The sequence below is a fragment of the Platalea leucorodia genome (genome assembly GCF_965183815.1).
Source record: "Platalea leucorodia genome assembly, chromosome: 5".
NCBI lineage: Eukaryota > Metazoa > Chordata > Aves > Pelecaniformes > Threskiornithidae > Platalea > Platalea leucorodia.
Window position 1 is genome coordinate 17,917,013 of NC_138827.1, and position 15,699 is coordinate 17,932,711.

Below are 15,699 nucleotides of genomic sequence, written 5' to 3' on the forward strand. Positions count from 1 at the left end.
GAGTTATTTTCAATAACAAGAACTGGTTTTTATCTCTTTGAAGCCTCCGATCAGCACCCCACGTCGCTCTGACTCTGCTATCTCCGTCCGTTCATTGCACTCTGAGTCCAACATGTCCTTGCGCTCGACGTTCTCACTCCATGAGGAAGAGGAGGAGCCAGTAGGTATTTGGGATTGTCTGAAGGAGCAGTATTAGGAAGTTCAGTGTCAAAAGAGTAACTTAGTGGACTCTTGTGAGTACATAGAGCTATCATGGGCAGATTTTCGTGATGTCTGGCAACTAAAAGTCAGGACTCCTGCTTTTAATTTTGTTTCCACCACTGACTTCTGCAAGTTACTGTGCTTCCTTGTGTACCATTTCCCCATACATAAAGAGGGGACAATGGTGAGGCTTTTCTGCTTCTCAGTAAAACTGTAAGTCTTTGCAAAGCTATGTGTGATTCCCTGGCTCTGCTGCAGAGGGGGGGTTGCAAGTCTTTAGGCTGGTGGTCTAGCCCCAGGCAGCAAGACTAATACAATTCCCCACTGATTCAGAGCCCCATCCTGCATTTAGGGTTGCGCGGCACCCCACTGACTTGGTTGTGAGCCCCAGGAGAGTGCAAGGAATTGTCCACGTGACTCTTGTAGGGGGAGGACACTTTTAAGCTGAGCTTAGCTTGTGACCCAGTAACTAACCCCAGACTGGATGCATAAAAGGTCAGACGGCATTTTGCCACAGATTTGGGATAAAAGTGTGTGTTTCATATTTAGGAACCCAGGGGGTTGTATTTGCAGTTCTGAGAGCAGCACAGAATGAAAAGACAGACCGAACTGCCGTGATTGATTTGAAATGCTCTGAAATGTGAAGCCCTGCTCTGGCATGGAGTGGAGAGCTGTGCTGCTCCGGGAGGACCTCCTCAGAGCCCGCACTCCAGCAGTCTTAGTTGGTAAACAAAACTGGAGAGATGGGCACATTGCAACAGAAACAATGTTATTTCTGCTTCATAAGGGAATGAAAGAGCCTTCCTTCAGGATGTTTCAAAAATACAAAAGGGCAAGCTGTTTTAAAATTGCTTTTAAACTTCAGGCTTAGTACGGGGGACATTTTTGACAACGCACTATTCAGTTCAACCAAGCAAAAAGTACCAGATAGTGCAGCTCACTCAGTTCTGTTGACTGGAGTCACTCTGGCAAAGAAGTGGGTCTGTGCGGTTTGCTGTTGGGTCCTGATCCTGCCACGTGCTCGTGGCCCCCAGTTTGTGATAACCTGAGGGTCTCCAGCCATTCCCAACTTCATTCTTCCCCTACCTCTTACATACTGGAGGTCAGCAGATCCAGACAAAAGTTTATTTCAAGATAATGAAACCCTTAGCGTGCCCTGTGCCCTGGCCTCCCCAAGGCTCACTGTTGAAGAGTTGTTTTGTTCCATCTGCAGAGCTGGAAGCTCTTGCATTTGGACTAATCCTTGTGCTCTCTCTGTCCCTTTCTCTCCTCCTCTTCAGGAGCCACTGGTGTTTGCTGAACAACCATCCGTGAAGCTGTGCTGCCAACTGTGCTGTAGTGTGTTTAAGGATCCAGTCATCACAACTTGTGGGGTAAGGCAGTACTCTTCCAAATCATGTGTGTGGGCTCTACAGATGTCCTGTGTCATGTATAGCGAAGCCCTGACTGTCTGGAGTGACTGTCAGCCTGAGTGAGCAAAGACGAGGCAGCCCCTGACCAGGGAAGCCAGGCTGGCATAGGAGCAGAGATGCTGATGGACACGTGTTAGATTTCCCCACAAGGCAGCTCTGAACCAGTCTGCAGTGGGGTGTGTGGGGCACTCTGTAGTTAGCAGGAGAAGCCTGGGGCTTGCTTAAAATTGGGCTGCTTTTCCCAGGAGAGCTGTACTGTCAGCCTCCCTATGCTGGCCACATTCAGTCTCCTTGGTCTGGCTTCAGTGAGGTTTAAAACTCCTCCTTCCCTGTCCTGAAGGGCTCTGCAGAGTGCTGCTGCCTCCTGGGCACCCCAGGAACGGCTGCTCTTCAGTTGTGAAGAAAGTGTTTCTTATAAAACAAGAATGGCTTGAAGCTTCATTTAGTTAATGCTTGCAAAGGGATTTGAGATTGTCTAATGAAAGCCACAGAGTATTACGAATATTCTTGTATATTCCATTTTACTGGGATTTAATAGAAACTGTATATTACTCCTGCTTCTGTGCTACATGTGAAGAAAGATGGCTTTGTGATGGGCTCTCTAATGCTTCTGACATGCTTCTGATTGCTAGGATGGAGCTGTAGCAACAAAAGCAGAGAGCAGGGTTGTTTATTGCAGTGAGGGTGCTATCCCCAAAGGTGTTGGAAGTCGGTGCAGTTTCGCTGCACCATTTCAGTAAGCAGCTCTTCATGGAGACGCATATTTACTGGTTAATACAGAAAAAAAGAAATCTGCTGCAGGAAGCAGACTGGCTCCATTTGCAGTCCTGGTTTGGCAGCTCTGGAGAGAGCACCATGCAGCTGTGCAGGGCAGGAAAAGGCCGCGTGAGCAGGGCAGCAGATAACAGCTCTGAAGAGTGACTTGCAGCCTCTCCAGCGCTGCTGCCAAGCGCTGGCCCTGTGGCAGGGGAATGTGGCTGAAGAGGCTCCAGGGAACCCACAGGGCAAGTTCAGGACCAGTAAAATGCTGCAGCCTTTGTTCTTCTCTTTATATTCATTAGTTTGTTAGATTGAATTTGCTACTTTATCAAGTTACATTGTTACCATACATTTCTGCTGTGAGAATGGAGAGATAGAGAGCTATTTAAAGTGGCAAAATTTACAGTGCATTTAATGGGCTTACAAACCAGCCGTCTCATCCACCTGACAGCAGGACAGCTTCAGCTACATTAGAAGAGCTACAGAGGGATATATGTGATGAGCTGACTGGCCAAGGACAAGGAGAGGCCAGACTTCCCCTTACTCTTCCCCTTGAGGACTTCTCAGGGAAATGAGAGGAGTGACATGGACTAGGTGGAGGGTAAAGAAGAGAAACCGCATGCAGACTTGGAGGGTAGGAGTATTAGAGCGTGGCAGAACATCTCTGTGGCTTTGGCTTGCACCATGATCATGGCCTGATCTTGAACAGGGCAGAACTCTCAAAGCTTCAAACCATGCGCCTAATACTTCTCAGGAACAGGACCTGTGTTGACTCTTAGCTGCATGAGCAAGCAGCTGGTTTTTGCCCTGTGGTGGAGACTCAAGAGCGCACTGAGCTGTAAAGCAGGCAGAACAGCTGCCAAGGCCCCTGTGCCACAGGCTTTGGTATCTCCCACCTTTCCCGTCATTAGCCACAGGGAATAATTTGTCTGATATTGTTTACGCTGACACTGCTGTTCCTCTTTGTCTCCACAGCACACATTTTGTAGAAGATGTGCCTTAACATCTGGTGAGTACAGAACTGTTCCTGTGTGATGCAGCCAAAATGCTGTTATTTTCTGGTTTGTTTGCTTTCACTTGCAGAAAGGTGTCTGAAGGGCTTAAAACAAGCCGTCAGTTACAGGGTGGCACTGCAGCAGTGAGAGGCTGGGGCACGGGTGGCTGTGCAGCTCGGAGCTTTGATGGTACGCGCTGTAGCATGGGCACTAGAGGGCTAGGCCTGGCTCTTGGGCACAGGATGTTCTCAAATCCTGGAATATGCAATGGATAATCCCAGGATAATACATGTCTCGCCCAGAGCTGACCCATTGATTTCAGACAGAAAGCTTTCTGTGGCTGCCTAAGGAACAGGGGGGCCGTGTTTGGCAGAGACCCATCAAACCCCTCCTCCCCCATCCCATTAGTGCCAGCTCTCTGGCCGCTGACTGAGCCCATGCGCAGCAGCACACAGAGCTGCTTTAGCTCACCCAGCTCTTCCAGAAACCTGGTGGAGCCCAAGTATCTGCCTGCTGGCCTGGCCTAACCAACTCCTGCTTGGTTTGGACTCTGCACTACGAAAAAAGACTTTATTTGACACGAGCCTGTGCCCCTCTTGGAAAGCCATTGTTCAGCACAAAGCCAAGCCATTCGTATTACCAGAACAGCAAGCCCTGAGGAGGCTCCCTGCGGAGTCCAGCAAAACAGCAGCTCTTTCTCTCTTAAGATGTTCATTTTCCACATGTGAGGGATCCCTCTGCTTTGCATGCTAACCCTCTGTCACCATGTTGTGCTATATCTATCCTAACCAACATATTTGTAGCAAAAGCCTTTGCAGTTGCAATCCTGAGTTGCTCGGTTTTGCCCTGCCCTCAAAGCTCATGTCTTTGCTTTGCTGCAGCATCCCTGGCCTGCAGTGCCCTGCTGGCAGCAGAGGAGCTGAGCCCCAGGCCTGGGTGGGGGGACGGGTTATGTATGGGGCATCTGCTAGTTTGTGGTCACTGCCTGTGAATACTCTCACACTTCAGCAAGCACAAGGTAGTCTGAATTAGCGTGGCCTTCTTTCATTGGCAGCTAGCTCAAATTATCATGGATTAACATAAACTGTACCTTTTCACCAAGCCCCAAGACAAACCAGAGATAGTGGCTTGCAGACCTTGTGTGAATATTCATGGCTCGTTCCATTGCCACCCATCTGGGAGTTGGCCGTCTTGGCCAGAGAAGGCAAGAAAATAAAATCTCCTGCAGTGTCTCAGCCCTTGCTGACTCTCTCTCTCTCTCTCTCTTTTGCTTCCCTACCTGGCAGAGAAGTGCCCCGTGGACAATGCCAAACTGACCGTAGTGGTTAACAACATTGCGGTGGCTGAGCAGATCGGGGAGCTCTTCATTCACTGCAAGTATGGCTGCCGGCCTGCAGCCAGCAGCAAGCCCGCTGCCTTCGAGGTGGACCCCCGTGGATGTCCTTTTACAATTAAACTGAGTGCCAGGAAGTAAGTGGCTTGTTACCAGCGTGCAGCCTCTCCAGGGAAAGCGCTTCACCACCAGCAATCTGCTGTCGTATCTGAGCTGCCCTGCGGCTCCTGGGGACAGTGCAGGTCCCACCAGCAGTGCTCTGCTGGGCTGTGCAGGGGTGTGGGAATGGGCAGCGTGACTTGAGGGGACAGTTCTTTCTGTTATGTCTCAGTCTTAGGATGATGGCAGATGGGCTGGTCTCAGGGAAAGGATGCTGTTCTCTGCTCCCAGCTTACCTGAGTGTCTCAGCATCGGGACAGGGGATACACTGAGAAAACAGCCACCTCACATCTGGGGTGAAACACTGTGGCTGTGGTCAAGCAGAGACCTTGGGATTCTTTTTGTAAGAGGAATTATCCTAGTTATATCCTAGGAATCTGAAATCTACCTCCCTTCCCATCCTAAATGCATTCACTGTCTTCCCTGTCACCTGGCCATTGCCTGTTGTTGCTAGCTGCCTGAAGGCTCAGTCGATCAGCTGCAGAAGTAGATGTTCCCTGCATAAATGTGGCCTATTATTACTCTCAACTTACTGGCCAAATGAGAATTTAGAGCTGTAGTTGCAGTCTTAGAGCAGGAGGCTTTCGATCACCTGACAGTCTCACAGGGCTGGTTTGCTCCTTTCCTGATGATGTGTTGTTTCCATTAATTTTTGCTTATTGCTGATTTTCCCTCCTTTTGCTTCTCTTCATGGGCAGAGATCATGAAAGCAGCTGTGATTACAGGCCGGTTCGCTGCCCCAATAACCCCAGCTGCCCACCTCTCCTGAAAATGAACCTGGAGGCACATCTGAAAGAGTGCGAGCACATAAAGTGTCCCCACTCCAAATACGGGTAAGGAGCTGGTGCTTTTTAGTGGGAAGGATGCACTGAGCTCATTTCTGAGCTGCTTTTTGGCTGCTGCAGCCTTGGGATAGCCCCATGGGTCTCTGAGCAGCTCTACCCAGTGATGTGCACTGGCCTGAGACTGAGATCAGGCTTGCAGGGCTTGCAGAAGGCAGCCCCCGAGCCTCTTGTTGACAACAGGCAGGTCACGCTGCCCAGCTGTAAGCCCTCCTGGCAGCCGAGGAGGAGGCTGAGGTGCGTAGGCAGAAGAATCAGCTGGAGGAGAGTCAGAGCAGTGGATGTGGCTGGAGCCACATAGGGAGGAGGACGAGTTCAAGAGTAATGCAAGCACCGTAGAAGTGTCTTTCAAACCAGTCCCAGTCCCAGGGCAAGGGAAGTGCTGATCAGCCTCGGAGGGTTGATTGTCACCTGAACAGGAGTGCAGCCCGGGCTGGGGGTTCCCTGCAGGATACACAGCTAAGGTTACTGTTGCAGGAAGAGATGTCTTGGCAGAAGCAGAGCAACGCAAGTTGTGACAGAGCAGCCCTGACTCCTTGCTGTGCTACAGGCCCAAGTCAGCATCTGCTGAGGTCAGCTGCAGTTTTTTCCATTGGTTTTGATGGCTTAACTTAGATTGGGCTCCTGGTGAGCACACAAACTTGACACCACATTCTGTCTCTTGCCCAAAGTCTGCTTTTTCTTGCAACTACCTAGGCAGACAGATAGACAAACAGTTCAGTTTGTGGCCAATGCCCTGATGGGAAGAATGGGTGCTGCTTGGCCTCTTTGTTGCCCTGCAGTTGCCTGCACCCAGCAGGATGGTGAACCGCAGTACCACTGCTCCTGGTAGGAGGAGCAGAACAGCCGGGGACCTACACAAGCCTCAGACCTCCCTTTCAGGAACCAGCTGAGCAAGGAGGTCTCCAGCATGAGCCAGGCTCCAGCCAGCATCTGCCTTCCCTTTGTAGGTGTACATTCATAGGAAATCAAGACACTTATGAGACCCACTTGGAGACATGCAAGTTCGAGGGTCTGAAGGAGTTCCTGCAGCAGACAGACGATCGCTTCCATGAGATGCAGGTGGCAATGGCCCAGAAGGACCAGGAAATTGCCTTCCTGCGCTCCATGCTGGGGAAGCTCTCAGAGAAAATCGACCAGCTGGAGAAGAACCTGGAGCTCAAGTTTGGTGAGTCTGCACTGGACAAGCTCTATGGTCAGAGCTGTAGGGACAGGGCAGCTCTTTGTTAGGATGGTGCATTACAGGATTCATTCCATGTTTAAAACTGGTGCTGAGCAGGTTTCGGGAGGTTCAGCTATTCCTTGCAGAGGAACAAATAGGGGTTCCATCAACTTCTCTGCTGCCAGAACATCATGGGACCTAATCCTACAGTCACCAGTCATATGGCAAGTCCTAGAAATGTCTGTAGGCAGCTACCACCTTTCTCCTGTGACTTTTTCCTTTGCAGTCCATGGGCACAGGCCCCCATAAAGATCAGTGAGTTGAATAGCCAACAATGCAGCCATCCTGGAGCAAGAATGGTTCCTGGACACCTTTGCTGTGCCCAGCCCTGTCTTGCCTCTGAAATTTGTTGGGTCTTTAGCATCCAAGTACAATTTGCATTTGAGTAGCAGACACCCTCTTGCTTTTCCCTGCGGATAACAGCAGTGGGTTCTCCTCCCTCCTTGTTCAGAGGTTAGGTGGCAGCAGGTGTCCTCTGTCCATTCCCCTGAACGCCGTCACTGACTCTGCAGTGACTATGGGCCTATCCATCTCTTGTAGATGTGCTGGACGAGAACCAGAGCAAGCTGAGCGAGGACCTGATGGAGTTCCGCAGGGACGCCTCCATGCTGAACGTGAGGAGGGGGCCAGGCCCTGGGGCTGAAAAGGGATTGCATGCAGTTAGCTGCTGGCTCTGCTACTAGTTAGGCTTCTCCTGCAGTGGGGGGAGCCTTTTGGGTCCCCCCCTGCTTGCTGGCTCTGCTCAACTCAGGTTCGGTTTGCTTTTAGTGCAGCTGGGGTCTGGGTGAAGGTTTCCTCTAGGCTGAGTTAAAGGCAGCTCAGTGAGTACATTCTGGTCACTGCATCTGAGCTGCCGTTTTAACTGTTCCTGCTGTCTTTTCTCAGCCTGTTGCTGCTCTTGAAATGTGTTACCAGAGGAAAGCACCCCTGCAGCAAGGAGAGAGCCCTCTGCTCCAAAGCCTGGGCACTCCTGTACCTTTTATACTAGCTGGGGACAGTATTGCCTTCTCCCTGCCTGCAGAGAAAGCAGGAGGATAAGCAGATCCCTGCTAACAAGCTGGGAGTGAGAGCTGTCTCATGATTTTGGACATTATTCAAGCACTGATGTTAGATAGACATTCCTCCCTAGTTCAGGCAGACTGCATCCCACTGGCTGTACTGATCAGGAGGAGCTCACCCTGGTTTACCTAAGCATACTAATGAAGAGGGTCCCCATGGATGCAGTAGGGACCGGGCCGTGGAGGAGACTACCAAGAGACCTTCCAATTCTTCTCCAGCAAAGTGGGCTTCAAGAGCCCAGCTGAGCAAGCAGTCCCCATAACCAACTTGATTATTTTTAGCAGTCTGGTGAATGGCAGGGCAAGGACAGTATATTCTGAAAGGTATTTCTGTGCCTGCCTGAATATTGAGGAGTTTAGTGCAGGTCTGAGATGCTGTCAGAGCCCCGTGGTCTCTGGAGGGAGGGGCAGACTGGTCTTGATGGCTCTGCAGCTCATGCAGCTTGTTCTGTTTTTCAGGATGAACTCTCCCACATTAATGCTCGGCTCAACATGGGCATCCTTGGATGTGAGTATGCGTGTGGTTTTCATCCTCTCAGGCTGGGTTTGGGTTGCTGGCCCAGTGAGCCCTTTTAGGCATGATCACACTTGTCTCTGGGTGCAGCAGTGATGTGTTCACAGGATCACCGCTGCTGCAGGAAGAAAATACTGGTGGGAGAGTTTGCCAGAAGCACTGGCTGAAGGGGAACTGACAGTGCTGCAGGGTTATTAGCTGCTGGGGGAGATGTCAAGTGGCCTCTATATCTCTGGCCTCCCTAGGTCCAGCCCAGGAGTTGCATTAGGGAAATGTGTCCTGGGGCTCAAAGCAATGATAAGTCAATGAGCTGCAGAGGTGGGACATGAGACTCTCCGGCCAGACTGGGAGGGTCTCACAGTTCCTTCTGGCCTGCAACAACGTGAAGTGCAAGGAGGACCTGCCAGGCCAGTTCAGGCTCTGTCTCCTCCAAACTCATCATGACATAGCACAGCACCATACTCCCACCTCTCACCTGCCCTCTTGTTTCTGTAGCCTATGATCCTCAGCAGATCTTCAAGTGCAAGGGGACCTTTGTGGGACACCAGGGCCCTGTCTGGTGTTTGTGCGTTTACTCCATAGGAGACTTGCTCTTCAGTGGCTCTTCAGACAAAACCATTAAGGTAAGAGCTTGTCTCTTCTGTGTATCTTCTACATTTATAAATGTGTTTCAGGTGGGACAGAAGCTGAGTTGCAGTTTTTGGGGTAGGGGCATGTCACTTCCCAAAGTTTCTCCCAAAGAATCTTAAATGATTCTTTGCAGTTATAGTTGGGCAAAATTCTTTGCAAAGAAATGTTACGTGATAGTGAAATCAGGAGACAAATAGTGGTTTTTGCAAAGCCCCGATTAGAATCTCATTCCTGCTGCTCCTGGTTTTGCTTTATATGGCATCCAAGCCTATTTTGGCTTCTGATTTTATTTTCCCTTGTTATAAAAAATCATCTTAGAAAAAAACATTTTCCCCTGATCAAATGTGTCCTTTTCCACTTTATGGCATGTTTGTTTTTCTTTGTCCTGTTTTCAGTAACTCAAACTGACAGCACTGCTCCAGTGCAACCTAAACAACAGTTCTCAGTGTCACTGTGTTGGCTGCTGGTGGCTGATGGCTGGGCTGGGGAGCCACGCGGGCTGCTGCGACCAGCCCTGCCAGGAGCAGAGTTTTGGTTTAGTTTTCTTTGAGTGATAGCAAGAGCCACACGGAAGAAAATGGACATTGCTGTACATGTTGAAAGAAAACAGCTTTCTCCCCTGTCCTGGCTGCTCTGGGCACCGCATTCCCACGTTCCCTTTCTTGAGAGAGGGGTGTGTGCTCAGTAGGGAAAACCTTTGCAGTGGCAGAGGAGGCTGTGCTGTGCTGTTGGAGCCCTAGGACCGGGTGTGAATTGCTAAAGCAGGAGCCCGAGAGCTGCTTCTCTGGTTCAGTGTGTTGTGTTGGCCTGGGCTGTGAAAGGCAGTGCTGGAGAGGGCTGATGCGTGCTGCTGTCCAGTGTCTCATTAACTTCAACCTGACCCTTTGCAGTAAATTTCCTTTCCTAGACAAGCTTATCTCTGCCTGGGAGCCCGGAAGGCAGGTGCCCAGGTGACAGCCTGTTTCCTTGTTTCGGTGCTTTTGTGGCTTTGCTGACATCCTGCCCGGGTCCCCAGCTGCTCTGTCTGCCGGCATCTGACCCTCTGCTGACTTCTGTTTCCTGTTAGGTGTGGGATACCTGTACCACATACAAGTGCCAAAAGACCTTGGAGGGTCACGATGGAATTGTACTGGCTCTCTGCATTCAGGGGTGAGTGGAGGGGGACACCTGCCCCTGCAGGAGAGAGTGGGGAGAGCACTGGGGCTCCTGAGCACACCCTTACAATTCCCGTCCTCAGTCCTGCATGTGCCAAGACTGTGCGTAAGAGGCGCATCTTGCCTCTTTGCTCTTTAAAAATCAACAAAGCACATATCTCTGGCCTCCCCTGCTGTCCTGGCTTCCTTCCCTGGTCACCAGTGGGGTGCCTGTCCTCCTGCTTGAAGGGCCAATCCAGCCTGGCCTCCCCACGAGACCTGGGCTTCGCTCTTGGGGTTGGTGTGTTTAGTCCTGGCCCAGTGAGGCTGTGGGACTGCAGCTCCTCGCCCAGCACGGTGCTTGGGAATGAGCTGGGACCCTGCACTCGTTGCTCTCCCTCGCTGACCTCCTTTTGTTTTCTGATGACATTACAGGAACAAGCTGTACAGTGGCTCTGCTGACTGCACCATTATTGTGAGTACCCAGGACCCCTGCTCCGCTTCGCAGTTGGGATGTGAGGTCTACAGGCCAGTCCCAGGCTGTTGTAGGGCAGGGACCTGCATCGTTTTTTCTATAAGGCTCTTCAGCTGCCAGTGGTGTAAGACTGATAACCCACATGTGCTTTACCCACTGCCTTCAGCCAAGTTACTCATGGGTTGGATTTGGGTGTTTCCTGCAGGCTGGATTTCCCACTCCCCGCTCCCACGTGGGGAGCAGGAGGCTGGTGCTCTGAGCTGGGGCAGGGTGGTCAGTCCTGATCAGGCCAGGACAGTGGCTCATACAACGAACGCCTGTGTGTGGTTGCCTGCCTTCAGAGGCATAGAGGAAAGGCTTCAGCACAAGGGGCCTGCCCCTGCCCCTCACAGGTGGTGTTCTTCTCCTTTGCAGGTCTGGGATATTCAAAACCTGCAGAAAGTGAACACGATCCGAGCACATGACAATCCTGTTTGCACTTTGGTCTCCTCACACAACATGCTGTTCAGTGGCTCTCTCAAAGCCATCAAGGTAGAGCTCTGGGGTGGCTCCTCTTGGTCTGGTTGGGGACCGATGGTACAAACTGTCAGGCAGCAGTGTCCAAACAGGAAGAAAGTGGCATTTCGGTCTGTAGGTGACCTTGTTACTGCGCTCTCCTGAGCCACACAAAGAAGCACAGTACACAGAGCAGCCAGCACTGCAGAGGTTTAGCCCATGCTCTGTGCTGAAGTCAAAGATGTTCTGGGACCTGGCTGATAAGATAACTTTTGTTTCTTCTAGATCTGTAAACCCGAGGCTGCAGGGGGAGTATCTTGGCAGTTCATGAGTGTGTGTGTCCTTGGGCCCCCAGTGGACCTGCTCAGACCATTGGGAATTGTGTCTGGGGTCCAGAATTGGCTGGGGATTCAGGCTGCCTGTTTTGAAACCCTCTCCAAAGGATCTTGAATCTGCATTCTTTACCTAAAGCATGCAGAAATCAAGGAACAGCTTTGCAAGTTGCCCTTTAAAGCCTTGGCTAGATTCCCTTGGTTCTGCTTCCAGCTCCTGGTGAGATGGCTTATGGGACCATCCATCTGTAAGAGGGCGCATGCTCTTTTCTTTATCTATCTGGGGCCTGGAGTGGTTCAACTATCTAGAGAGCGCTTGGGGCTGGAGGAGCAATGAGACAGCACTAAGCAGAAGGAGACCTCAGGGCCTTTTGTTTTTGTTGTCCCCAGCCGCTTTCTGCCAGATGAGCCAAGCAGGCCAGTAGCACTGCTTGGAGCGGCGAGGTGAGATCCATCGATCGCTGCATGCTGGGGGTTTCAGCCAGGGCTTCCCAGCAGCTGTGGGAATGGAGCTTTGTGGGGACAGGCTGGGAGTAGAAGTCCAGAGCAGTTCTTTACTGTAGATTTGGTTTAGGTTTTTCAAGCCCATGGCTCTGCTAGGGAAGGGTCTCTGCCAGTGATAATGCAGGCTCCAAGCAAGCTCTCCCAGGCCCTCAGGGAACATGCCTATTCAGCATAGTCATTGTGTGGTTTATCTGCAAGTCAGTGGGTTCAGGCAATTCCCACAGGGCAGGAGAGCCAGCACGAGGTTCCCCTTCGTGAGCTCCTAGGACCTTGTGCTGCCTGGGTGGGCAGGAGTGCGCAGCGCCTGGCCCCCGAGCTAGAGGCTGCCCCATCGCTGCCCAGTCCCACTGAGACTCTTATGTTTGTGTGTGTGTGTGTTTGTGCTTTCTGCAGGTCTGGGATATTGTAGGTACCGAGCTCAAACTGAAGAAAGAGCTGACAGGTCTCAATCACTGGGTGCGAGCGCTGGTGGCTTCTCAAAACTATCTCTACAGCGGATCTTACCAAACAATCAAGGTGGGATCCCGAGACTCATGGCAACTGTAAGCCATCGGCTCTCCTCTCTGTATCTGTATTCTGCAGCATGGGTTGGTGGAGCAGGACAAAAGGTAGCTGCTAGGATGTGAGAGCACTGCTGTAGCATTGCTGACACACTAGATTTTACTGCACTGATTGCATCTTTGCAGGCACAAAGGCTGGGCTCTGGCAGGTCCTTGGGAGCACAGCTGCTGGGGGATGCTCACTAAGATAAAACGCAGCCTCACAGCTATGGCGCCTCACGCTGCCTCCGCAGCTGCCGCAGCGTTATCTGCACTGACAGTCCTGCTGATAAGAGGAGAAGGTCACTGTCTGGCTGCAGAGTTACCATAAATCTGTGTGTAGTTTCCGAGATGCCCTCATCTGTGTTGGCTCAGGCTTTGATGAATAGTTCACCTCTCAGCATCTGGGTGACACAAGAGAATTTGAAGTTTCCCTCCTCAGTGTTAATAAATCCCTGATAATTTGTCTGCATCAGCTTTTAGTGCTATCAAGGACTGGGTTGTGTGTGTATGCACGTGTGTGCGTAGTCACACACACACGGTGTGCAATCTCCACAACTTTTTCATCCTGGATGTTCAAAGCTGGGTAGCAAAATAAGATAGCAGGACTTTGCTCATCAGTACTGAACATTCCCAGCCGGACAGATTTGTCCTTAAAGATGTGATCTGGGCACATGTGGAGCCAGGCTGACTCCGTGCATGGCTGGAGAAGAGCTTCAAGGGAGCTTCCTCCTGGAGAGGGGTCCCTGCATGGGTCTTATCCTGCCTTTGCTCTGCCGTCTCTTTCAGATCTGGGACATCCGCAACTTGGAGTGTGTCCACGTGCTGCAGACGTCAGGAGGCAGCGTCTACTCCATCGCTGTGACAAACCACCACATTGTGTGTGGCACCTATGAGAACCTCATCCATGTAAGGGCTGCGGGGTTTGATGCATTTGTTGGCTTGAGGCTGGGGAGAGGGGCAAGGAGATGGGAGCCGGGCGCTGCCAGTCCCCTTTATGGCACACCCAGAGCATAGGTGGCAGCACCCACCCTAGAGGTGTGCGTGGAGGTGGAAACACCTCTCAGAGAAGCTGGTGGTCTGCAACCCGGTGCAGTCTCTGAGCCCTGCTCTCCTCCTGTAGGTCTGGGATATAGAGACAAAGGAACAAGTCCGCACGCTGACTGGGCACGTGGGTACAGTCTACGCCCTCGCTGTCATCTCCACGCCGGATCAAACCAAAGTCTTCAGTGCATCGTATGACCGGTCTCTCAGGGTACGTGTCCAGGGATGTGCAGCTGCATCTGTGTATTTGGCACTGTTGTTCAAACATAGAGAGCCTTGAGGGAAAGGGAGGACGGGATCGTCATCCCTGCATGCCACGTGGCCTCATATTTAATTTGTGTCACCTGGCTCGAACCCTGTGGCACTCAGCATCCCCTGTCCCTCCCAGTGCTCGGGATGTACCAGAGCCCTGTGCTGCTCGCTTGGCTCACGCCTCCTGTGTGCCCGTAGGTGTGGAGCATGGACAACATGATCTGTACTCAGACGCTGCTGCGACACCAGGGTAGCGTCACTGCCCTCGCAGTCTCCAGGGGCCGCCTCTTCTCCGGCGCAGTGGACAGCACTGTAAAGGTTGGTTTCCTCAGACTTCTCCTTGATGGTTTGGTGTCTTCCAGTACTAGAACTGGGGCATTAAATGAGTTAGGAACCATCTTCAAACAAACAAGGGACGGTTCTCAACGGGTGGGAGGTTTAACTCCTGACAGAGCGCGTTGTGGATGCTAGAAGCCCAAAGGGAAGCTCCACAAGAGGATGAAGAGAAGCCCACAGAGCTGCTCAGAACAGTCACTGCCATGGGTTTCTGTTGTCTCTCCTCCGCAGGTCTGGACTTGCTAGCGAGACCGCCACACTAGTCCTGCACACTGAAAGACCAAAAACTCCTCTCCTCCGTCGGCCTGCTGGGTGACTAACACCACTACGAAATAACTGCTGCAGCTCCTCTCCGCACCGACCACTGCCTGCTGCTGCCCATCGGCCGGTTCCCCCACCTGCAAGGACCCTGGCTGGCAGCTCTCAGGATGAGTCTGGCCCACGGATGCTCCAGATGTTCCCTCAGATCTGCCGTCTATGATTGGAAATGCAGAGGAAGCCGTTCCCATGCCAGCGCCTTCTGCACCACAGGGTGCCCTCCTCTGCCTGTGTCCCCCCAGCTGGGGAGCATCCTCTGGGGCCGGGGCTGGGGCAAAGCCGGGCCTCCAGGCCAGGGCAGCCCCGCAGGGCACCGGTGCAAATGCAGCGCAGCCCTTGGCCAGTGATGGGACTCAATGGCTCAGCCGGTCACAGGCGGGAGCCGGCCTGGCCAGGGCGGCAGCGCTGGGAGGCTGGGCCCTTTGTAAATGGTAGAACTGAGCATTAGGCCTTGCCCTGGGTTGGGACCCCAACCCCTTTCTGTCTCTAGTATTTAATTTTACTGCCAAGATGTCAGGCTGATCCATCTGGGAAGAGGTGTTTTCTTGAGTAGCCAGGTACGATTTTTACGCCACAGCTAGTTCTCAAATCAAGTAACACAAGCCCATTGTTCACCACCCTGTAATAATGGTCTCCACATTAAAGAGAAAAAGCCTCTGTTGCATTTTTACTCACATTTTCTACTGTTTTTAAGATTGTAATATAGATTTGATTATTTCCTCATTGACAATAAAAGTGGAAAGAGTTGTTCCTGGCCAGCGTGAGTTATTGCAGGCTCTCGGCGGGAGCCGGCAGCCAGCACCAGTCCTGCGGCAGCTCCTGCCTCCAGCCTGCGCCCATCCACCCCGCGGCTGCTGCCGAGAGCCACGCTTGGCTGCCTCAGAGGGGTGGCACAGCCACGGCACCCGCTGTGAAAAACAGGGGGCAGGGAGTGGGCACCCGGATGGGGAGAGCAGCTCCCAGCCAGCCAGGCTGCCACACACCCCGCAGCACCCCCAGCACCGGCACCCAGCCCGGCCAGGGCAGAGGCACCCAAGGGTGGCCTCAGGCCATGCAGCGTGTGCACCCGGCAAGACACGACCACACCACGAGGACCCGCGTGCACCGCAGCATCCGGCACCTGCGCGCCCGCTGTGCCGGCACGGC

General features: G+C 52.3%; 1 protein-coding gene across 3 annotated transcripts in view; it reads left to right on the plus strand.

Moving 5' to 3' along the window:
* TRAF7 (TNF receptor associated factor 7) overlaps nucleotides 1–15,300 on the plus strand; it is a 40,807-nt gene extending 25,507 nt beyond the window's left edge. For all 3 annotated transcript variants that reach the window (XM_082311680.1, XM_082311681.1, XM_082311682.1), the window contains 17 exons: nucleotides 44–160; nucleotides 1,482–1,574; nucleotides 3,348–3,381; nucleotides 4,654–4,837; nucleotides 5,558–5,692; nucleotides 6,652–6,869; nucleotides 7,464–7,537; nucleotides 8,441–8,489; nucleotides 8,991–9,118; nucleotides 10,192–10,274; nucleotides 10,694–10,733; nucleotides 11,148–11,264; nucleotides 12,458–12,580; nucleotides 13,393–13,512; nucleotides 13,727–13,858; nucleotides 14,098–14,217; nucleotides 14,467–15,300. In XM_082311680.1, the coding sequence (XP_082167806.1) occupies nucleotides 44–160; nucleotides 1,482–1,574; nucleotides 3,348–3,381; nucleotides 4,654–4,837; nucleotides 5,558–5,692; nucleotides 6,652–6,869; nucleotides 7,464–7,537; nucleotides 8,441–8,489; nucleotides 8,991–9,118; nucleotides 10,192–10,274; nucleotides 10,694–10,733; nucleotides 11,148–11,264; nucleotides 12,458–12,580; nucleotides 13,393–13,512; nucleotides 13,727–13,858; nucleotides 14,098–14,217; nucleotides 14,467–14,481 (1,782 nt within the window). In that variant the 3' untranslated portion in view covers nucleotides 14,482–15,300. The remainder of the gene's footprint in view (nucleotides 1–43; nucleotides 161–1,481; nucleotides 1,575–3,347; nucleotides 3,382–4,653; nucleotides 4,838–5,557; nucleotides 5,693–6,651; nucleotides 6,870–7,463; nucleotides 7,538–8,440; nucleotides 8,490–8,990; nucleotides 9,119–10,191; nucleotides 10,275–10,693; nucleotides 10,734–11,147; nucleotides 11,265–12,457; nucleotides 12,581–13,392; nucleotides 13,513–13,726; nucleotides 13,859–14,097; nucleotides 14,218–14,466) is intronic.
* Nucleotides 15,301–15,699: the final 399 nt, after the last annotated feature.